Consider the following 25,173-nt stretch of genomic DNA (forward strand, 5'->3'; position numbering starts at 1 on the left):
TCTCATTATCCGGTTACTAAGAGTCCATGGCAGTTAACTCTATGGCTATTGAAATTCCAGGATGGAAATGTTTAGAAGGCAACATAAACATGGATTCTAACTTTATCTCCTTCAATTATTAGCCAAGAATGTGGCTTTGGATATGTGAGTTAGCCAATTGACTTCCTTCATCCTTACAGGCGAGATCCACCACGTCTGACCTATTTTACTTGGAAGGCTGAGGCGGGCCGATCACGAAGTCAGGAGATTGAGACCATCCTGGCTAACACAGTGAAACCCCATCTCTACTAAAAATACAAAAGATTAGCCAGGCGTGGTGGCACACGCCTGTAGTCCCAGCTACTTGGGAGGCTGAGGCAGGAGAATCACTTGAACCTGGGGGCGTGGAGCTTGCAGTGAGCTGAGATCGTACCACTGCACTCCAGCCTGGGCGACAGAGCAAGACTCTTCATCTCAAAAAAAAAACAAAATTAGTATATCATGAACATCTCCCTCATCAGCAAATATTTTTTACAGCATCATTTTCAATGAGTGCATAGTATTATATTCATATTGTCTAATTATCATTTCCTTTAGCAGACACTGCTTGTTTTTCCTGTTCTCTTTTGTGCTGTGATGAATTCTTTGGAACATTGTTCTCTCTCTTCGTATTGTACATCCTGTGCCTGTCTTTATGGATACACTAAGTCTTTCCTATTTAACAGATGGACTAACTTATATGTGTGTATACCTGCGTGTGTACGTGTTTCTACACAGCAAATAATGATTCTGAGTAAAATGAAAGTTTTTTATTAGTCAAGCAATCTAAGCACTTGGCTGGAGTAGTGCCACATCTGTCTTCACGGTGTCAAGCCATGTGTGTAGCTCTTGTCTGATTCGAGATCACAACTGCCTGCCTGTTGTCTATGCCTTTTATATGACCCCATTTCTGTTCAGATTTCCCTTTCTATTTGCCTACACCATGTATTGTGTGCCTCATTCATTCCAGTTCACCACCCACTTAGAATTTGGCAAACTAATTTACAGTTGCTGAGCCAGTCTGTTCAAGCAAAAATCCATTCTGTTGTACACACACACACACACACACGCACTCTGTCTCTCTCTCACACACACACACAAACACACACTCTCTGTCACACACATACTCTCTTTCTCTCTCTCTCACACACATACACACACCCACACACCAACACCCCAATACAAGTCTCAGGAAATTATTTCAAAGTCCTGATATTGTACTGCTTGGAAAGGCAACATCCCCACCACACTCCCTGTCAAAGATAAGAAGATGTTGGTTTCAAAGCTTTCAAAAAAGAAAGAAAGAAAAGTAGATGGAGGCTGGATGCGCGCTGGCTCACACCTGTAATCCTTGCACTTAGGGAGACTGAGGTGGGCAATCACTCGAGCCCAGGAGTTCGAGACCAGCCAGGGCAATATATGAAACCTCCCCCCTACAAAAAAATAAGGCTGGGTGCAGTGGCTCATGCCTGTAATCCTAGCACGTTGGAAGGCAGAGGCGGGTGGATCACGAGGTCAGGAGTTCGAGACCAGCCTGGCCAATACGGTGAAACGGTCTTTACTAAAAATACAAAAATTAGCTGGGCATGGTGGCGTGTGCTTGTAGTCCCAGCTACTTGTGAGGCTGAGGCAGAAGAATCGCTTGAAACCAGGAGGTGGAGGTTGCAGTGAGCCAAGATCAAGCCACTGCACTCCAGCCTGGGTGACAGAGCAAGACTCCGTCTCAAAACACAAACAAAAAAAAAAAACACATGAGGCTGGAGGATAGGTTGAGGCTGCAATGAGCTGTGATCACACAAGCCGTGATCACACCATTGCACTCCCGCCTGGGTGACGGGAGTGAGACCCTGTCTCAAAAAATAAATACATAAAATACAAAATGATCTCGCTTTTATAAGTTTGTAAGAACAAGTAGATGAACTGAAATGTAAGCTGGTTTTCTCTGGGTGGTGAGATTATTAACACTAATTTTTTTTTTTTATTGTGTGTTTCAAACGTTAAAGAAACCAGCTACCATTCATTAACCATCTCTTATGTGTCAGGAACATATTTACTACCTTTTTTATGATTATATTATATATGTTCTTTGCAACAAAAGAACCCAGATAACTATTGAGAAATAAAATCACTCAATTTCCAAACTTTAACATAACTACAGTTAACATTCAGGTGCATTTTTCTGATCTCTTTTCTACATCATAAACTATTTATACTAAAAGTAGTATTGGCCAGGCATGGAGGCTTACACCTGTAATAACAACATTTTGGGAGGCCAGGGTGGGAGGATCACTTGTACCAGGAGTTCGAGACCAGCCTGGGCAACATAGCAAGACTCTGTCTCTACTAAAAATAAAAGAAGTTTTTGTATCTTAACTTTTTTCAGTTAACATTATTCCATGAACAATGTCTAACATCTTTAAATACAATTCAAAATCATAATTTTAACTGCTCTATGGTATTAAATAATATGAAATAATAAATATTATTAAATAAATTATTTAAGTTATTATTAAGCTATAATTTCTTCATGTAAATCTTAATTTATTTAATGCATTCCTTCTAGTTGAATATCACTTTTGATTTCAAATATTAGAAATAGCATAATAGTGAAGATCCTTATCTCTGTCTTATTTCCTAAGGATACATTCTTAGAAGTAGAATTCCAAATTATATGTGATAATTAGTTTTTTGGGTCTTTTTTTTTAGATGGGGTCTTGCTCTGTCATCCAGCCTGGAGTGCAGTGGCATGATCTCGGTTCAGTGCAACCTCCACCTCTTGGGTTCAGGCCATTCTCCTGCCTCAGCCTGCCGAGTAGCTGGAATTACAGGTTTGCGACACCACACCCAGCTAAATTTTGTATTTTTAGTTGAGATAGGGTTTCACCATGTTGGCCAGGCTGGTCTCGAACTCCTGACTCAGGTGATCCGTCCACCTTGGCCTCCCAAAGTGCTGGGATTACACGTGTGAGTCACGTGTAATTATCACGCCCAGTCTGATAATTAGTTCTGAGGCTCCCAGCGCATAGTGCCATGTTCCTCTCCAGAAAGAGCATATCTGTCTGCATTCTCTTAAACAGTACAGTGATTTACAGGTATCCCTGCATCTTCAAAACTACTAAGTATTAAGAAGCACTGAGTTTTTGTTTTCGTTTTGTTTTTTGAGACAGAGTCTTGCTCTATCACGCAGGCTGGAGTGCAGTGGCCTGATCCTGGCTTGCTGCAACCTCCACCTCCTGGGCTTAAGCAATCCTCCCACCTCAGCCTCCCGAGTGGCTGGGACTACAGGCATGCACCACCATGCCCAGCTAATTTTTATATTTTTTTGTAGAGATGGAGTTTCACCATGTTGGCCAGGCTGGTCTCAAACTCCTGGGCTCAATGACCCCCCCAACTTCGGCCTCCCAAAATGTTGGGATTATAGGTGTGAGCCACCACACCCAGCTGAAGCCCTGGGTTTTAATCTATTTTTTTTTTTTTTAATAGAGACAGGGTTTCACTCTATTGTCCAGGCTGGTCTCAAATTCCTGGGCTCAAGTGATCCTTCCATCTCAGCCTCACAAACTTCTGGGATAACAGGAGTGAGCCACTGTGCCAAGGTTTAATCTTACTAATTTTCTACAGTTATGCATGGCTTAACAGAAATGTGTTCTGAGAAATCCATCATTAGGTGATTTAGTCATTGTTGTGTGAACCTCAAAGAGTGTACTTACACGTACTTAGAAGGTGTAGCCTACTACACACCTAGGCTACATGGCACAGCCTGTCACTCCCAGGCTACCAATATGTACAGCACGTAACTGTACTGAATACTACAGGTAAGTATTTGTGTTTCTTTTTTTTTTTTTTTTTTGAGACGGAGTCTTGCTCTGTCACCTGGGCTGGAGTGCAGTGGCCGGATCTCAGCTCACTGCAAGCTCCGCCTCCCGGGTTTATGCCATTCTCCTGCCTCAGCCTCCGGAGTAGCTGGGACTACAGGCGCCCGCCACCTCGCCCGGCTAGTTTTTTGTATTTTTAGTAGAGACGAGGTTTCACCGTGTTAGCCAGGATGGTCTCGATCTCCTGACCTCGTGATCCGCCCATCTCGGCCTCCCAAAGTGCTGGGATTACAGGCTTGAGCCACCGCGCCCGGCCAAGTATTTGTGTTTCTAAATACAAAAAGCTACAGTAAAAATACAGAAATACAATTTTATGGGACCACTGTCATATACACAATCTGTCAGTGACCAAAATATCACTACACAGGGCATGAGTGTACTTGTGAACGGGGACAAATAACTAAATCTCGCTCTAGCCAGTATGTCTTGGCGCTCAGTGGAAATAACATCATCCATATGAGAGATTTTTCTTAACGCTCAAATCAGACTAATGTACTGTCCAAAGATTATTCAAGTGAATAATAGCAACTGTAAATTAGCGTCTGTAAATTATTTTGAATTTATAAGAACACTCAAAAACTTTTAAAATCCCTAGCTTTCTGACTATATGTGTCTGTATGTGTTTTAAGACTCAGTATACAGGCTAGGTGTGGTGGCTCACACCTGTCAGCACTTTGGGAGGAAAATCTCTTGGGGCAAGTAGTTCAAGATCAACCTGGGCAACACAGAGAAACCTTGTCTCTATTAAAAATTAAAAAAAAAAAAAAAATTAGCCTGCCGAGAAACCTGTAAGTCCCACCTACTCAGGAGGCTAAGGTGGGAGGACTATGTGAGCCAAGGAGTTCCAGTTTACAGTGAGCTATTAGAGCACCACTGTATGCTAGTTAACCCTGTCTAAAAAAAAAAAAAAAAAAGAAACTTAGTATTTAACCAGTATTTTCTTTTCCTTTCTCTTTCCTTTTTTTTTTTTTTTTGAAAAGGAGTCTCACTGTCACCCAGGCTGGAGTGCAGTGGTGCAATCTCCACTCGCTGTAGCCTCCTCCTCCTGGGTTCAAGTGATTCTCCTCCTTCAGCCTCCTGAGTATCTGAGATTACAGGTGCCCGCCACTATGCCTGGCTACTTTTTTTTGTATTTTTTGTAGAGAGAGGGTTTCGCCATGTTGGCCAGGCTGGTCTCAAACACCTGACCTCAACTGATCTGCCCACCTCGGCCTCCCAAAGTGCTGGGATACAGGTGTGAGCCACCGCACCCGTATTTTCTTTTCTGTTGTTTGTATACAGGCTTGTGCTATGCTACAAGGCTGGAGTGCAGTGGCTGTTCACAGGTGCAATGATTGGGCACTACAGCCTCAAACTTCTGGACTCATGTGATCTTCCTGCCTCGGCCTCCCAAGGAGCTGGAACCACAGGCACAAGCCACCATGCCTGGCTTAAGATCAGTATTTTCAATGAGCCACTGGCTCTTGAAAAGTTGGAGTTTTTTTCATTTTCATCTTCAAAAAAATGTTTAAAGCATATGCTGATAGACCTTTCCCAAAAGGACTTCCCCAGAATTCTATTTAGATATTATTACATATTTCCACTTAAAAACTATTTATTCTAGGGCCGGGCGCGGTGGCTCAAGCCTGTAATCCCAGCACTTTGGGAGGCCGAGACGGGCGGATCACAAGGTCAGGAGATCGAGACCATCCTGGCTAACATGGTGAAACCCCGTCTCTACTAAAAAATACAAAAAACTAGCCGGGCGAGGTGGCGGGCGCCTGTAGTCCCAGCTACTCGGGAGGCTGAGGCAGGAGAATGGCTGGAACCCGGGAGGCGGAGCTTGCAGTGAGCTGAGATTGCGCCACTGCACCCAGCCTGGGCGACAGAGCAAGACTCCGTCTCAGAAAAAAACAAAAACAAAAACAAACAAACAAAAAAACTATTTATTCTAATTAGTTACATCTTTTTCATCCCTTATGTAATATTTCTCTCTCAACCCTTTTATAAGTCCAAGGTGAGGTTAATGTTATTTAGCACTGCTAAAGGTAGAGACCTTTAAAATTGTTGTTTTGCAAAGATGCCAAATATGTAATCTCACTCCTTTCACTGTAAACTTCTTGTATTAGTCTACAGGTGTTTGGCACTACTGAAATAAAACAGGTATTAATGCTCTTAACAATGATCTATTAAAGGACAGTGAGCCTCGGATCTGAGGGATGATAAATAACCCTCATTTCAGGAGAAAAATGCTATCAAAAGGCCTGCCATCATGTTTACAAGAGTTTGACTCAATTAGGTAAAACATGGTGATTAAGAAAATGTGTCTGTGATCTATAATGTCTATGTTCCAACTGACTAACTCAACTGGTTTGTTCCTAAATATATTTTAACATATAAAAAGGTATCTGCGGCCGGGCGCAGTGGCTCAAACCTGTAATCCCAGCACTTTGGGAGGCCGAGACGGGCGGATCATGAGGTCAGGAGATCGAGACCATCCTGGCTAACACAGTGAAACCCCGTCTCTACTAAAAAATACAAAAAACTAGCCGGGCGAGGTGGTGGCGCCTGTAGTCCCAGCTACTCAGGAGGCTGAGGCAGGAGAATGGCGTGAACCCGGGAGGCGGAGCTTGCAGTGAGCTGAGATCCGGCCACTGCACTCCAGCCTGGGTGACAGAGCAAGACTCCGTCTCAAAAAAAAAAAAAAAAAAAAAAAAAAAGGTATCTGCACATCCAAGAAGGCATTTAGCTCAGCTCAAATAGGAGGCTTGATATATTCAACATGGCATTAACATTTCACCCAAATATTCAGTGTTCTCTATCATTTTGGCTGTTACTTTCTTTTGGAATTAATTGGGAAAGGGGGTCATGGGGGTTTGCAGGACAAACACTCCTGAGATTCTCTCATTTTAACCCTGCTGCCAAAATTATAACAAACAGAAATAGCTACAAGGAAAATGTAAATGTTTTGATGTTATCAGTAGTTAAAAATTTGGAATAGTGAACCCCGTAAAATAAATTCTAGACCTGATGTAAATTGTCTTTCAAGAGCCCAAATGTTTGTTTTCTTTCGAGGCTATGTCATCCATTTATTTTCCCCTCACGTCACCGGAATTTGTTGGTTCCATCTCTATGGAAACCATTCAGAAGATGATAATGTGAAGTCTACCACCCACATATGCACAGCCCTCCCTATCAGCACTGGTGGGGCACAGTATCACTCTCTGGTTCAGATCAGCTTTCAGAGAATGGAAAGAAACAGTATTTAGAATGCACCCGAAAAGCAAATGAAAAGTACAGGACAACATCATCTCCTTCTCAAAACACTGGCTGCTACTACAGTAAATTAACATCCGCCCACAGCCAGAAAGCAATATGGTGAATATTCTGTATAGTCACCAAGAGCAAAGGCTGCTGGCCAGTATTCAGACGGCTGGAATGCTGCAGCCCGTTCATGTACTTTGGAGGCTTTTCTTAAGGGGGAAAAGAAACAGGCCATTTTCTTTTGAAATTAACCTTGGAGTTTACCTTTCAAATTTTTACCAATACCACAATGAAAAAGAAGCCTTTGTGAATGCAAATGCATTCACATACACTACAGAGAAATTAGTTCTTTGATTTTCCTGTCCCCTTATTAATAAAGTGGAACATACTGAAACTAAGAGTTATGTACAGAGACAGCAATACAGGAATGATTGTGCTGAGACATCTGGCTCCTATAATGATAAAAATAATTGCATCTAGGACAAAGAGCATGCATGCACCAAGATTACATTTGGAATGATGGAAAAGCAGACAAAGATGCAAAGTGTTGATCAAATTGTTAACACTCATTGATTGGGAGCATGTACTTGGGTATTTCAAAGGCTCCTGTTGATGCAACTAATGATTTCCCATTAGTGAAACCTGAATTCCCTTTAGGAAAGTTGGTTTTTACATATGTTAATCTGAAAGCCAATATGTGCTCCTTGCTAGGAATACCTTTGAATTGCAGAGGCAACAATTTACTCTGTCCTCATATCATGATGATCCTGCTAGAGATTAAAGTTACCTCTTCCACAAACTAACTTTTAAAAAATCACCTAGGAATTATCATCATACTTCATCTATATTTGATTTGTTTCCAAGCTGGAAATGAGAAGTATACACTTATATTTTCAAACAAGATGTCTTCCTTTTAAGACTAAAAATTTTAAGTCTTAAAATTTCATTTGAAATAAAATTTTAATTCAATGTTTCTGGTGTCTAAAATGGCACCAATCCAAAAAGATGGGAAAGAAGGGCTTAGGAGTCCCCACCTTTCCTCCTCCACAGTTCGATATTATTTCCCAATGAACAGAAGAGGCAGATGTCCTGAACTCCCCAGGCTGGAGTGCAATGCTGCAATCTCGGCTCACCACAACCTCCGCCTCCCAGGTTCAAGCGATTCTTCTGCCTCAGCCTCTCGAGTAGCTGGGATTACAGGCATGTGCCACCATGCCTGACTAATTTTGTATTTTTAGTAGAGACAGGGTTTCTCCATGTTGGTCAGGCTGGTCTCAAACTCCTGACCTCAGGTGATCCACCCGCCTCAGGCTCCCAAAGTGCTGGGATTACAGGCATGAGCCACCGTGCCTGGCCTATTTGATTATTTACATCATACAGCAAACAGCAATGGAAAACAACGAAATAGCATGAAAGTGGACTAGAAGTATTTTCTCAAATGCAGGACAAATGCTTTCAGTATTGTTCTATGAGTGAGGGCTGGAGTGGGCAGGAGACACAAACATGGATGGACAGACACACACACACACACACACACACACCCCACTATCAGTGAGGACCAGAGTGGACAGGAGACAGACACAGATGGACACACACACACACACACACACACACACCCCTAGAAGTAGGAGTGACGGCCGGGCGCGGTGGCTCACGCCTGTAATTCCAGCACTTTGGAGGCTGAGGCGGGTGGATCACAAGGTCAGGAGTTCAAGACCAGCCTGGCCAAGATGGTGAAACCCCGTCTCTACTAAAAAATGCAAAAAAATTAGCCAGGCGCTGTGGCTGGCGCCTATATTCCCAGTTACTCTGGAGACTGAGGCAGGAGAATCGCTTGAACTTGGAGGGCAGAGGTTGCAGTGAGCTGAGATGTGCCACTGCACTCCAGCCTGGGCGACAGAGCGAGACTCTGTCTCAGGGAGAAAAAAAAAAAAAAAGGTGTGACTTATCTAACTGTTGAGGTGAGACTGGAATAAGTAACTGAGCATGCATAGCTCAGGCCTCTCTCTTATCTTTTCTAGAAGAGCCTATCTACAGAATGCACATGTTCTCTTTCTCTAGAAAGTACTAGCAATAAAGCTGATATTATGGTCTCCAACACTATGTCTTTTTGTCAGTCATTTGTGAATCAAAAATTTTGGAGGTGGAAGGGGAAGGGAACATGATTATCTGTCCCCCTTAGAAATCCTGACAGAAGAGCCAGGTGTGGTGGCTCACGCCTATAATCTCAACATTTTGGGAGGCCGATGTGGGCAGATCACCTGAGGTCAGGAGTTCAAGACCAACATGGTGAAACCCCTCTCTACTAAAAATAGAAAATTAGTCCAGCGTGTGGCGTGCACCTGTAATCCCAGCTACTTGGGAGGCTGAGGCAGGAGAATTGCTTGAAACTGGGAGGCAGAGGTTGCAGTGAGCCAAGATCACGCCACTGTACTCCAGACTGGGATACACAGCAAGACTCCATCTGAGCAGGGTGGTCAGGTGGAATCCTGACAGAAGACAGTGGACCAAGATTCTCTCCCAGACTCCACCACTGACTCACTGAGATAGCTCAGAAGTAGCCTAAGTCCCAGGGTCTCCAAGGAGGAGTAAAGCCCTGAATCTACCCACCTGCGGGTTTCACATCTTACTCAAATACAGCACAGAAATTAAGTTGGAGAAGAGGAAGAGATGACCAGATCCACAATTTAGCATCCTAGCAGATTTTATGGGACTAGAAGTGGGAAGAAATTTCTATTTCCTCAACATTTGAGCAAGAACATCTCCCAATCCGGAGAAACCTGGTAGGTTCCCGGAGGCTGGAGACAGCACTGGGGGGTGGGTGTCAGTGTGGAGTCCCTGAGACTGCCAGGGGACAGATGGAGGATGGAGAGAATTATGCAAATCATAGTAGTCCTGTTCCTGAACTGAGAAATACATTACCATCCTGAGTTCTCCAGTAAGTTCCGCAAAATCGTCTGTGGCACTGAGCAGTTATAATAGCCCATGCCAATATACGATCTCCAGATCTGGTTTTTGCTTGAAATGGCATGCAGAGTTGCAAGGATTTCATTTTCACCTGATTGTGGGAAAAAGAGAAATGTTACAGAGAGAAGATGTCTCAGAAAGGAGTTCTAATTACAGTTTAAAACCCTCACTTTGTTTGAATATTTATGAGAGAATAACTATATGGAAAATGTTAAGAGTCATCCATCCAACCAACACTAAGTACTGTATGCGATTATCTCAGAAAAAAAAAAAAATTCCCAAACAACACTCAATTTCTCCTCTAGGTTGGCCCCTCGTCATTGTTTTGACTCTTCCTTATTCAGTTCTGTTTGCTAGAATTGGCCATTTTTACACTTGTCTCATTCCAGGCTTTTTCTGTTCCCTTTCTGTTTCTGCTGTATATACGCTAAATAAAAATTCTGTCTTACTCCCAGTAAAATACTGTGTTTTACCTTCTAAACTGCCTTATACTCTCTGGAAGTAGACACGGCTTCAGTCTAATTAACACATAACCTACATTTTCTCTAAAACTGTTATACTCAGTTACACATTCTTCCTTTGTGTCACTGAAAGGGCAACTTATAAAAAGGCCATCACCCAAAAATAGAACATATCAGTTGTAATCAAAGACCCTCATGCAAGGCTGGAGACAGTGGTTCACACCTGTAATCCCAGAACTTTGAGACACTGAGGTGGGTAGATCGCTTGGGCTCAGGAGTTCAAGTCCAGCCTGGGCAACATGGTGAAACCCCATCTCTACCAAAAATGCAAAAAATTAGCCAGGCGTGGTGGTTCACACCTGTGGTCCAGGATTCTTGGGAGGCTGAGGTGGGAGGATCACATGAGCCTGGGAGGTGGAGGTTGTAGTGAGCTAAGATGGCGCCACTGCACTCAAACCTGGGTGACAGAGTGAGACCCCCATCTCAAAAACAAAAACAAAAACAAAACACCCTCATGCAGTTTCTACCAGCATTCTCATGAAGGCACTTTGGTAATGAAGAAGTATAAACGTACTTGGATGCAGGTGGGACCCTTTCTCAGGTCATTCGTATAATAACAAAATAATAATAGCATTTGACATTTATTGAAAATTATTCTGCCAGGAATTGTACCATATGCTTTTCATGCGGCCTAGGACACTGAGGATTGAAGACAGTCACTTGGCCGGGGTCACACGACTTTAAATGAAAGGATTAGTAATCCAGTCTCACACTTTAACTCATTGGACTAAATTGAGAGCTGCTACATGGACAGCTCTTACACTGAAGGGTAACTTTTTTTTTTTTTTTTTTTGAGAGGGAGTCTTGCTCTGTCACCCAGGCTGGAGTGCAGTGGCTTGATCTTGGCTCACTGCAACCTCTGCCTCCCAGGTTTAAGTGATTCTTCTGCCTCAGCCTCCCGAGTAGCTGGGACTACAGGTGCATACCACCATACTCGACTAATTTTTGTATTTTTAGTAGAGACAGGGTTACACCATATTGGCCAGGCTGGTCTCAAACTCCTGACCTCATGATCCGCCCACCTCGGCCTCCCAAAGTGCTGGGATTACAGGTGTGAGCCACCATGCCCCGCCACTGAAGGGTACTTTTTAGATACAAAGGACAACATATGGTTCTTTATTTGCCTCTCTGCATAGAGATAGATCGTGTTACTAAAATTTAACTGGGACTTAACTACTTAGGCAAATGTCTGTCTTCTTTAAGATCTTCTTAGGGACTCAGTCACTTAACCCTGGGAAATGATTTATTTTATTGTTCCTCTATCAGAGAAAAATGTAGATACAGCAAAATCTAAGATAGCAAACTGGCAAGGAAGACACTTAACATGTTTTAACCCTACTGAACTCTATCTGAATATTATTTGCATCAATCTTTATCCTCAAGTAAAATACTTTCACCCTCCACCACACACACGCACACACACACACACACACACACACACACACACACCACTCCACGTGCTTTCCCGGGAAATAAATTCACAGGAGATATGGTACTTTGCCAGAGTAGGGTAAGAAAGAAAAGAGAGGATAGTCTTGAAGGTATTAGTTTCATGAGTAATATAATCTAACTACCTTATGGAAGATGATCTTGCCTTCTTCCACTGAAAGTTTAGGAAACAAGTAAAAATGCAATAAACCCACATCTGAGAAGATAGGCAAGGACAGCATCCCTAGGAACAATCATGCAAGAAGTCCAATCACCTCCCAAATAATCTTCTTAGGGGCAGAATGATTCAGATGTCCAGTAGGAGGAAAGATTAATTAGCAGTGCCTTGTAGGCAAGTCCGGCTTCAATTATGATCCTGTGCAGGGGGGACAGGTCCCTGTTCCACACCGGTCCAGCTCTCCAATGACAACAGCCTGTGAAGGGCTCTGTCTGTCAAACTGAGTTTAGCCTTTGGAAATCAAGCTGGAGAATATGATTCTTTTTACAATATAAGAAGATAATTCTACTGCTGGTGTGGAAAGGTCACTGAGGGGAGACCCTGGCCCAGGGAGATACGGTAAGAGGCCAGCACTATAGTTCAGGAGAGAGATGGGTAAGAGGAGTGTTACGAGTTGAATTGTGTTCCCAAAAATGATACTTTCAAATCCTAACCCCATGGTACCTCTGACTATAACCTTACTTGAAAATAGGGTCTCCACTGATGTAATCAAGTTAAAATGAGATCATGCTGGATTAGGGTCAGCCCTAATCCAATGATTGGTGTCCTTATAATAAGAGCAAAATTGGGACATGCAGACACACACGCAAGAAGAATGCCACATTTGATGGCAGCAGAGGCTGGAGCAATGCATCCACAGGCCAAGGAGTGCCACGGACTGCTAGCAACCCCCAGAAGCTGGGAGAGAGGCAGGGAACTGTTCCTCCTTCAGAGCTTCCAGAAAGGAGCCAACCCTGCCAACATCTTGATTTCTGACTATGGAACTGGGAGTGAACAGGCTCCTGTTGTTTTAAGCCACCTAGTTTGTGGTACTATATTACATGGCAGCCACAGAAAACTAATAAAGAAACTATATCAGTCATTTTTAGGAGACATGGTAATACTCTTGGGCCCAGCTGGCCAGTTAAAAAAGGCTCAGGTTGGTCAGGCGCAGTGGTTCACACCTGTAATCCCAGCACTTTGGGAGGCTGAGGCAGGAGGATCACTTGAGGTCAAGGAGTTCAAGACCAGCCTGGCCAACATGGTAAAACCCCGTCTCTACTAAAAACACAAAAATTAGCTGGGCCTGGTGGCATGCGCCTGTAATCCCAGCTACTTCAGAGTCTGAAGCAGGAGAATTGCTCGAATCCGGGAGATGGAGGTTGCAGTGAGCCGAGATCATGCCAATGCACTCCAGCCTGGGCGACAGAGCGAGACACTGTCTCCAAAAAAAAAAAAAAAAAAACACTCAGCGGGGAGGGGGGAGGGATTGCATTGGGGAGTTATACATGATATAAATGATGAATTGATGGGTGCTGACGAGTTGATGGGTGCAGCACACCAACATGGCACAAATATACATATGTAACAAACCTGCACGTTATGCACATGTACCCTAGAACTTAAAGTATAATAAAAAAATGAAAAATAAAAAATTAAAAAAATTAAAAAAAATAAAAATAAAAAATAAAAAAAAACACTCAGGTGAACTCCAGCACTTTGCCAGACACGGTTTCCCACACATCATTAAGATTCTACTAGTGGAAGTAATCGACCCCAATAATACCATTCTCTTTACTAACCAACATCATCCACTGGCGTAAGACAGCTGGTGCTACGGATCTGGAATGTGTTGGAAGTCTGTGCAGAGGGGTGCAGCAACCTCCCCCACAGTGCCTCAGAGTGACGCAGCCAGAGGTCAAACCAGCAGGCCAAACCAGCACCACCAGTTATCTAGCCCAAAGATTTGCACTGATTGCTCTCTCACTCACATGGCCTGGCATGGGAAAGGAAAGCCTTGCAGTCAGGTTGTTCCACAAGCAGCATGGCTGAGAGAACCAACTCAATGGCTGACTTTTAATTGGCTGCATGCCTGGAGAAAAATAATATAATAGTAGTTGAAATAATTAGAAATAGCTAAATGGACATTGGTGGGAGCCAAAAGGGTTATTTAAACCAACTGTCCTCATGGTGAGTGAAACTGCTAACCTAATTCTTCCAGTGCAGGACTCTCCTTCCTCATACTCAGCCCCAGGAGACAAAATAGGATTAGAGAGATAGGAATTTGGCTATTGTGCCAAGAGCCACAATCCCTAGTAAGGGACTGTAGCAAAAATCTAGCTCTCGCCCCATATAGAGGTGCTCAAATGTGTTGTTTTGATTTTGCTTGTAGACTTTTGGAAGGTCTTTTTACTGTGGTTTTATTTTCCACTCCTGTGATAGTAGCCCTAGCTGTTAGGTTAACTCCCACTGATAGGAAAGGTGGGGTTAAAGTTGTATGGGTCTGCAGCAGAGGCCACCTCCTGGGAAGGAGTAGATAGGCTCTCACCCAAAGGAAGGGGAAGAGTAGGATCCACGTTTTCTGAAAAATGCACTTCAAGGACTCAGATTCAGGAAAGTCATGGAGGTGACAGAAGGCCTGGAGCTCGGGGCTAGAAGCTGAGAAGAATCCTGAACTAAACCAAACTCCAGATCGCTTCCCTCTGAGAACACAAAATGCTACCCCTCTGCCTGCCTTCAGCAAAAATCTACACTGTCGCCCCATATAGAGGTGCTCAAATGTGTTTAGATTTTGCTTGTAGACTTTTGGAGGTCTTTTTACTATGGTTTTATTTTCCACTTCTGTGATGGTAGCCCTAGCTGTTATGTTCATTCTCACTGATAGGAAAGGTGGGGTTAAAGTTTTACAGGTCAGCAGAGGCCACCTCTTGGGAAGGAGTAGATAGGATCTCACCCAAAAGAAGGGGGAGGCTAGGTAGGATCCCAGGAAGGGGGTGGAGCACCACCCTAGTCCTGACAATTAGCTCTGGGAGACCAGTCAAAAAGCTTAATTGACTACAGAAGGAGCAGGATTGAAATGAAAGACAAAAAATAAAAAGAAGCAGCTCAATTGAACGGGAGTGTTGTGGAAGGTGAAAATGGTAGTTTATTTTTTCACTTGACAGAAGAAGGAACACAAGAACTAAGATGGTGCCTGCCACTGTTTCAAGATTGACCACTTACATGCTGCCGGGTCTTTATAACTAATTGTTTTGTTCTTCATTTATACTAATTGGCCTTTTAAAAATTTCAAGTGTTTCATTCAAATGTGAAAATCATCAGAGCTACTATAGGGGATGGTGATGTCTGGAGTCCCTAGACTCTCAGGTAGAAGAGAGATTTGAATTTTCCTTTCACACGAAAACCCGTTCCCTTATACCTCTCTGCACAGCTGTCCAGGAGGTAAGAGGTAAAGGTTAAGCCCCTTGTGAGAGAGCCCTGAGTACAGCCCAGTTCCCATCTCCCTCCCTTCAGTCTCCACCTGCCACTCAGGCAGTGTTCCTGCCCTGTCCCATGTCCTCAAACAGTTAAGGAAGAGAAGATGTCACATTAGACCAGCCAGGAACCCACTGGCCCGATCCACATGAGTTCCGGGTCTCCAGATACAAATCAGCAACCTGCAGAGCAGCCACTGATGTCTTACACGCTTGAATCAAACACCTGAAAATTTTAAAAGGCAAACTAGTGGGCCGGGTGCAGTAGCTCATGCCTGTAATCCCAGCACTTTGGGAGGCCAAGGCGGGTGGATCACAAGGTCAGGAGATCAAGACCATCCTGGCTAACACAGTGAAACTCCGCCTCTACTAAAAATATTTTAAAAATTAGCCAGGGGTGGTGGTGGGCGCCTGTAGTCCCAGCTACTCAGGAGGCTGAGGCAGGAGAACGGCATGAATCAGGGAGAGGGAGGTTACAGTGAGCCGAGATCGCGCCACTGCACTCCAGCCTGGGCGACAGAGCAAGACTCCATCTAGGAAAAAAAAAAAAAAAAAAAAAGGCAAACTAGCTTAAATAAAGAACAAAATATCTGTAAGACCCAGAAGCATAAAAGATGTCAAACATGAGACAAAGAAGTTTCTAAGGCGATAAATACATACTCTAGTCTCTATAGGACTAGCCAAACTTCTCAAGTACCTGTGAACTCTGTCCCTATCCAGCTTGGGACTAATGAGTTTTCCTGGATTGGTTCTCATGACAGCCTGGTAGTTATGCCCAATTTTACCTTGAGAACAAAGTGAGTTAATAGAATGAGCTGTCCCCTATACAACAAGTTAATGGACACTTTTGAGCCATTAAGGGTAGGTTCCTAGTCATGCTTCTTTCCATTCACTCATCCATCGCCCAACGCTACAAAACTTCCCAAGGAAAACTTCCCAGCTAGAAGCCAAGACGGTCTGTGACTTGATGAACAGAGGGGTAAGCTGCTTCTTACTGTGATAAAATCTAAGACCTCAGGCTTCCACAGCCACATATAATAAAAATAATTCCCCAAACATACAGCCTAGTGAGTGTCTGAATTGTTTCAAATGTTTGTTCACTGGTTGCCATTTCTCAGACCCACTCATGAAATGCCAGATCTGCAGGAGAACCAGCCCAGTGTACCTAGAAGCCCAGGGTTTGAGTTACTTTGATATCAAGACAGCAATACATGCAGAGAAAAGGAGAGAAGACAGAAAAGTCCATGTTCAGAGATCTACCTGCTGAACCAACATGAAATTGAACTTCATAGAATCCAGTCTTTAAGTCCAAGTTAAGGGACATGATGATGTCTAAATAAAACCCCAAATCCTAACTAAGCATACAATTCCTACTACTGTACATCTCTTCTCCTGTGGAAAAGAGCTCCCTTTCTAGAGCAAACAGTATGGGGTCCTTAAATCCCAAAGTGGCAGCCTTTTCCTCCTGCGTAGTAAAAGAAGCATTCTGAGAAATGATTGTGCCATCCAAACCTTGGGCAGCAGATGGGAAAAGGGAAAAAGAAAACTAGATTTTCCCACCAGAGCAAAGCTCACAGCAGAGCACATTCCTCACACTTTTGCTTTCAACTGGACAAAACCAGCTTGCTCCTGTGCACAAGCCTAATTCCTGAACATGAACTAAAACGAAACTGACCAGCGGGGAAAGAGACCAAATGAGAAAGGGGGACGTCCATTAAGAAATGATTGAAGGCAGGGGACAGTGGCTCATGCCTGTAATCCCAGCACTTTGGGAGGCCGAGGCAGAAGGATTGTTTGAGCCCAGGAGTATGAGCCTGACCAACACAGTGAGACCTTGTCTCTACAAAAAAATCAAAGAATGAGGCAGGGGGATTGGTTGAGCCCAGGAGGTCAAGGCTGCAGTGAGCTGTGATTGCGCCAATGCACTCCCACCTGGGTGACAGAGTGAGACCCTGCCTAAAGAAAAAGAAACACTTGGAGACAAGATGTCGTCTTCCAGATGCTTGCCTACAGCTATGCAGGGCAGCCAGCAACTGTGCATTATTTTGCACTCTCGGCCAAGAAGGAATTCAGGCAATCCTTCAGGAACCTACACAGTAAGTTCTTTTCTTGCAGAATAAATGCCTGCTTCTGACCTTGTTTATTCTTCTGCCTCAGAGCATTGCATAATCTCCTGGTCCTAATGTACCAAGAACAGAGTTCAGTGGCCTCTAGGTATCACTTCCTAAGAACTGCAGGTAAGAACTTGCACTGCTGCTGCTTCTCAGAATTTCCTCTTTACATCATTCCAAATAAGAGCCTTGCTAGAGCAACTCCCTTGCCATTATGCCTAAAATAGCAACAGTTTTGCACTAACCAATGCACCAAATAAATGCTTTCCAATAGCAATAAGATGATTTTGCTGTTAAATTTTCTTTTTTCTTTTTGCGATGAAGTCTTACTCTGTTGCCCAGGCTGGAGTGCAATGGCACGATCTCGGCTCACTGCAACCTGCGCCTCCTGGGTTCAAGCGATTCTCCTGCCTCAGCCTCCTGAGTAGCTGGGATTAGAGGCACCCGCCATCACGCCCAGCTAATTTTTGTATTTTTAGTGGACATGGGGTTTCAGCATATTGGACAGGCTGGTCTTGAACTCCTGACCTCAGGTGATCTGCCCACCTTGGCCCCCAACAGCTGTTAAATTTTCAATACATTACTAGGACTAGGTTTTAATATCCTATTTATGTAAATTTCCACAAGAACTGGAAAAGTGTCATTAACATGGACAGGCAATCTGTATGAGTCAAGATTCCTGCTACAACTAAACACACACACACATACACACATTGTTTCCCATTCTTAACCCATTACCCCAAACACAACCCTACAATTTCTTTTGGCCTCAATTATAAGGGAAAATGTATTCAGGTTTTGCTTTTTGCTTCTTTGACAATCTAAAATTGCTATACCTAAAGTTTTACACTATATATATACATATACACATACAATATTATGTTATCATTTATATTTTTAAATAATTATATATGCGGCCGGGCACGGTGGCTCAAGCCTGTAATCCCAGCACTTTGGGAGGCCGAGGCGGGCGGATCACGAGGTCAGGAGATCGAGACCATCCTGGCTAACACGGTGAAACCCCGTCTCTACTAAAAAAATACAAAAAACTAGCCGGGCGAGGTGGCGGGCGCCTGTACTCCCAGCTACTCGGGAGGCTGAGGCAGGAGAATGGCGTAAACCCGGGAGGCGGAGTTTGCAGTGAGCTGAGATCTGGCCACTGCACTCCAACCTGGGTGACAGAGCGAGACTCCTTCTCAAAAAAAATAATAATAATAATAATTATTATTATTATTATTATATATGCATATGTTTATATGTTAGCAGAACATCTTTGTGATGATTCACAAGAAATTGATAATAAATAGAAGATAATAGATGTGGGAGGGAGGCTTGCTTTTCACTATATATCTTTTTTTTTTCTTTTTTTTAAGAGAGACAAGGTCCCGCTATGTTTCCCAGGCTGGTTTCAAATCCTAGCCTCAAGCAATCTTCCAGTCTCAGCCTCCCAAAGTGCTGGGATTACAGGCATGAGCCACCCTGCCTGGCCTCCCTGTATATATTTTTGTGCTTTTGAGTTTTGAACAATGTGTCTATATTGTTTATTTGAAATTAACATTAAAATGTTGCATGTAGAATGAAATCCTCCTTGTAAAATACATGGGTACGTGGGTGTATATGCCATCAGTCCTGGGCTTCGGCAGGCCATCCACAAAGCATGGTTCTGGGGGGGCCCAGCCAGCAGCACCTCACACACAGCAGCCACTAACTGCGTGAGCGCCTCCCTCACTCTTCGCCCTCCATGTGCTTGGCAAGACACTAGGAAAAGGTCTCCAAGGAAGTCATCAGGACTGAAAACCAACACACTCATATTTGAATTTGCCCAATGTCACCAATTTGAGAAAGGCCTTTCTCTGCTAGAGGGTAAGGGGAAAGCTGGGGCCAGAATGTGAGGACAGAGACTGCCTGGGCAGATTGTTCTTGCCAACATCCTAATCCTTGGCTGTAAATCTGCACAGGAACCATGGCATGGGGCTGGGTGTCAATCAAGATAAACAAACCATGAATGACAGCACGGCAGGACTTTCTCTTCTTTCTGAAGGGAATTCAGAATTTGGATGCAAATTCCATCTGCATGCTGAGCCTTTCCCCAACATCATCCAGTCATTTATAGCACTCTTTTCTCTCCCCTACAGCCACCTGGATCAACCCCACTTACCCAGTCCATAGACCCAACTCCCTATTACTTGTCAAGTTTCCTCCCTGGGCAGAGGAGGGTTTCACTGCCTAAGTCAGCTGAATCACAGAATGTGTTGAATCATTCCAGGAAGCCAAGCCAATCCATACGCTCTGCACAGAGTACAGAGGAAACTGAACCTAAAATCCTTGCAGAGCGGCAGAGCTTTGCCATGTGTGAGGATGTGGTCAGGGCAGCAGCATGCCGGCCCAACCTGGGGCTCTGAGTCTCCTTGCTCTAATCCTGCCAGGCTCTTCCCTGTCTTCTTGCTCAGTCAATTAATACCACATCTCCTTCAGTCCTTCATGACCCTCAGGGGTTACCGCCCTCCTCAGGACATCTCCACTCAAAAGGAGCTGAGGCGTGTCCCATCTGTGTTTCTGATGACTCCTTGGTTCCTTGTCTCTGTAGGAGTGAGCAGTCTCTGCAGCTATTCCTGATCACCCGAGAGATGCACAACTTCAAGACCCTACCAGCTGTAGCAAAACCAAAACAACATTCACAGTGGGGAGTGGGACAAGTGATGCTATGTCTGTTATTTTACTCCTTGAACTTGGATCATACTCCTTCCTGTGGGAGGCCCCTTTTCATTTAATCTACAAATGTTTTTTAAAGAAATGTACAGAGAAACATCGCAATTCATAGTATTTATCTGGAGTACCAACTGACCCATGTAATCAGGCCAAATGCTGAGTTTGAAATGAGAATCAGTGGAAGTCCCAGAGGATTTGTTTTCTCTCTTTGCTGCCCCAAAGGTACATTGCCATGGCCTGCAGAGCAAGAACAAGAAGGGAAGGCTATATCCTAAGAGTCCAACTCAAACAATGTATCATGCTTGAGAAAAAGATCATTTTTTATAGATCAAAGGCATATGGGCCGGGCATGGTGGCTCATGCCTGTAATCCCAGCACTTTGGGAGGCTAAGTGGGGAGGATGGTTTGAACCCAGGAGTTTGAGACCAGTCTAGGGAACACAGCAAGACCCCCCATCTCTACAAAATAAAATAAATTAGTCTATGTGGTGGCACATGCCTGTAGTCTAGTTACTTGGGAGGCTGAAGTGGGAGGATTTCTTGGGCCCAGGAGGTTGAGGCTGCAGTGAGCCATGATCATGCCACTGCACTCCAACCTGAGTGACAAAGTGAGACCCTGCCTCAAAGAAAAAAAAAAAAAAAAAAAAAAAGCATATGGGGCCGGGCGCAGTGGCTCATGCCTGTAATCCCAGCACTTTGGGAGGCCGAGGCGGGCGGATCACAAGGGGTCAGGAGATCAAGACCATCCTGGCCAATATGGTGAAACCCCATCTCTGCTAAAAATGCAAAAATTAGCTGGGCACAGTGGCACGTGCCTGTAATCCCAGCTACTCAGGAGGCTGAGGCAGGAGAATAGCTTGAACCAGGGAGTTGGAGGCTGCAGTGAGCCAAGATTGTGCCACTACACTCCAGCCTGGTGACAGAGCGAGACTCCGTCTCAAAAAAAAGGCATATGGAGAAATTTGCAGTCCAACCCAGAATCACACCAAGTGAATTGTAATCTCTTATAGTAAATGCTCAGAAAATACAGGTGAATCAATGTGTTGCAATGAAAATTCACCTAAACTTCCACATACAGCTAGCTCAATATTCCCATGAACTCACCCGTTACAGAATCATGATGATAAATAATGCACAAATTGTTCCCACATTTGGTTCAACTACATCTCAAAGTGCATGAGCCTCAGAGAAACATTTATCAGTGGAAACCTGCAGCTATTAAGAAAGTTGTATAAAATAATGCAGTGTCTACAATAATTTCAGATTTTCCAAAATTTTATTTCTTCCTTGTTCAGTCAATTAGCATGTTGATGATACAGGCATTGAGAATTCTTACTAAAATTCTCAGTTTGCATTTTTGTATAAATACTCTGGACTTACAAAAAGTAAAGCAAATTTGAGTCAAAATGAGATCAAAGTTATTCGTACATCATACAACTGACACTTGTTAAAGCAAGGCACAGTGCTATTTAGTGAGGTGGGAAGAGGACATAAAGAATGGAAGTCACAACACAGATTCGCCCACAGTGGCTCACGTCCTTGTTCTCTAGCACCCGCCCTCGTGCAGCCTGGGCCCTCACTCCCAGCCTCCTGAGGCAGGTCACTGAGCTTCCAGGCAGAATGTGGGTGGGACTGCCCCACCTCTCTCTCAACCTCACTGAGCTGACTAACGGACCTTGAAGTCCTCCCCTTGGCTGAACTCAGTCACCACATTTCTCTGTTCCTACTTCCAGATCACTGACCGATGGTGGGGTGGAGAACACTCAAACATGCCTTACAAATTCCCACCATTCAATCTCAGCAGACCCTGTCTGCAGGCCGATCGAGGGTCCTCGCCACCCAGATGCTCTCAGCAGACCCTGCCTGCAGGCCGATCAAGGGTCCTCGCCACCCAGATGCACACAATAGCTCTTCTGAAATTCACTTTTCCCTAGCGCTCAGTCTCAGCTTCCTGTCTCTCATGCAGAGAGATCATCAGACCTGTAGCCCCTCAACTCCTCCCACCTCGGAGGATCCTTATGTCTTTATGCAGACTTTCTTCCCTCTTCTGCCTAAGAAAGGTCCAGAATACGACAAAGGGGTCCACAACTCGCTTCCTGAAAATATATCCTCCTGCCTCTGATGACTTCATCTCAGACTGCCCTGCCTCTCTTCTTCTGCATGTTTTATTTCCCTATATCCTGGTTTCTGCTTTCTTCCCCACACTCCATCCCTGGGAAATTTCACTAATTCTCATGAATTTATTCAGAGAACTCACTAAATCTGCAACTCCATCTCTTCTCTCCCTGGATCTCTAGACTCTACTTTCCAACTCTTGCTTCAACTTTTCCAAATGCATATTCCACGAATATCTCCAACCCAATTCTGCTCAAGACCCAATCTCTCCTTCCTCTTCTCCCTGTTACCCCTCTGTTAATGAATGACATCAATATCACTACCCCATCTAGAAACTGACTGACACCTCACCTCCTGCCTCTCTGGATCAACCACCATGTCTATACAAAAACCATGCTCCTGGCCAGGCACGGTGGTTCACACCTATAATCCCAGCACTTGAGAGGTTGAGGAGGGTGGATCACCTGAGGTCAGGAGTTGGAGACCAGCCTGGCCAACATAGCAAAATTCCATCTCTACTAAAAATACAAAAATGAGCTAGGTGTGTAATCCTAGCTACTTGGGAGGCTAAGGCAGGAGAATCGCTTGAACCTGGGAGGTGGAGGCTGCAGTGAGCTGGGATCGTGCCACTGTACTCCAGCCTGGGCAACAGAGTAAGACTCTGTCTCAAAAAGAAAAAAACAAACAAACCCAAAACCATGCTCCTCATGCCTCTAATTCCAGCACTTTGAGAGGCCGAGGCAGGCAGATTGCTTGAGCTCAGAAGTTCAAGACCAGCCTGGGCAACATGGTGAAACTCTGTCTCTACAAAAAATACAAAATTTAGCCGGGCGTGATGGCTCATGCCAACAAGTCCCAGCTACTAGGGAGGCTGAGGAGGGAGGATCACTTGAGCCTGGGAGGCAGAGATTGCAGTGAACCAAGATCGTACCACTGCACTTGAGCCTAGGTGACATGGCCAGACCCTGTCTCAAAAAAACAAAAACAAAACAAAAACAAAAAAACTCGCCATGCTTCTCCTGGGCTGCCCCAAGCCAGTGACTAAGCTCTGCAGGAAAACTAATGCAGACTCATTCATTCTCTAGAGGTATGAGACTCCTCCCACGGGCAGCTGTAGCTCCAGAACTCCATGTGGGCCTGATGGAAACTCTCTTAGATCTGTTCTGTACTGTAAGATTCTTTCTACCCGGTCTTCATTCTACTTCTCTCCCTTTCCACCAAAGTTAGACCTGCATTAGTTTGGAGGCTCCCCTGCCCTCTCCTGCTTCTACCACCAGTAAAAATGTCTTGTGTATCTAACATTGTTTTGGTGTCTGCTACCTGGTGGACCTGAAATAATGCACATTTACATCTCATATCTAACGTCTCCAATAGTCTCCCACTTGGTTTCACTGCCTCTGATCTCAGAGGCACTCTGCAAAACACAGGATCAATCCTTCCACTTCTCTCTATAGTAACTTTTCCTGTCTACCCATTACTTAGAGGGGGAAAAATAAATCCCTTTTGGCTCTGAGCCCTCCATATTGTGGCCCCACACCTTGTTTACCATGTGCCTCTGCAATCTAACATTCTAACCACATGGTCTATTCACCATCCCCTCAAATAACCATGTATTTCCATACTTTCATGCCTCTGCTCGTGCCATAACTTCAGACTAAGTCTTCATCCTATTTGCAGACCCATCAAATTATTCAATATCTATTTCCTTATAAGTTATAACCTATAGCTGGGGATATCTTTATCGTCTTTTACCTCCTGACTTTTGTACACCAAGTGCCTAAAGCAGTATCTTATCTTCTACAACTGACTCTCAATAAGTGCAGAATGTAAGCAGATGGAGGAAGCTGTAGAAGGAGATTTGGAAATAGCAGCTTAATAACCCACTGATAACAAATGTGATAGCAAACACCAATCCAAAAACCAAAAGCTGAGTAGTCTAGGGCACTTTATGTATGGGCAAATGGTCCTATGTACCGTAATAGTCCTCAAGAATAGCACTATATTTATAATACAGTATAACTGATTTCAATTTGATAGCACTGAATACGTTTTGAGGTTAGAGTGAGTTATAGTCACACCACTGCACTCTAGTGTGGGTGACAGTGCAAGACCCTGTCTCTAGATAATAATAATAATAATAATAATAATAATAATAGGATCTGGGCATGGTGGCTCACACTTATAATCCCAGCATGTTGGGAGACCAAAATGAGAGAATCACTTAAGCCCATGAGCTTGAGACCAGCCTGGGCAACATATTGAGACCCCTATCTCTACAAAAAATTTTAAAAATTAGCCAGGTGTGGTGGTCCTCCCTGTGGTCTAAGCTACTTGGCAGGCTAAGGTAAGAGGATTATCTGAGCCAGGGAGGTCGAGGTTGCACAGAGCTGTGATCATGCCACTGTGGTCAAGCCTGGGTGACATAGCAAGATACTGTCTCAAAGAAAATAAATAAAATTAAATAAAAATAAAATGTTTTAAAATAAAAAAGATAATAATGAATAGATGTTATACTACAGTTGTCTAAACCCCTAGAATGTACAACACCAAGACTGAATCCTAACATAAACAATCTTCACTTTGGGTGAGACCAGGCGCAGTGGCTCACCTGTAATCCCAGCACTTTGGGAGGCCAAGGTGGGTGGATCACCTGAAGTCAGGAGTTCAAGACCAGCCTGGCCAACATGGTGAAACTCCCATCTCTACTAAAAATAGA

General features: G+C 44.0%; 1 protein-coding gene across 1 annotated transcript in view; it reads right to left on the reverse strand.

Annotated features, from left to right (window-relative positions):
• Nucleotides 1–25,173, reverse strand: part of LOC104657668 (glycine dehydrogenase (decarboxylating), mitochondrial) — a 71,426-nt gene that overhangs the window by 36,599 nt on the left and 9,654 nt on the right. Inside the window, exon 3 of the mRNA XM_030919180.1 lies at nucleotides 10,059–10,194. Coding sequence (XP_030775040.1) covers nucleotides 10,059–10,194 — 136 coding nt within the window. The remainder of the gene's footprint in view (nucleotides 1–10,058; nucleotides 10,195–25,173) is intronic.

The sequence above is a fragment of the Rhinopithecus roxellana genome, chromosome 16, assembly GCF_007565055.1.
Source record: "Rhinopithecus roxellana isolate Shanxi Qingling chromosome 16, ASM756505v1, whole genome shotgun sequence".
Lineage (NCBI taxonomy): Eukaryota > Metazoa > Chordata > Mammalia > Primates > Cercopithecidae > Rhinopithecus > Rhinopithecus roxellana.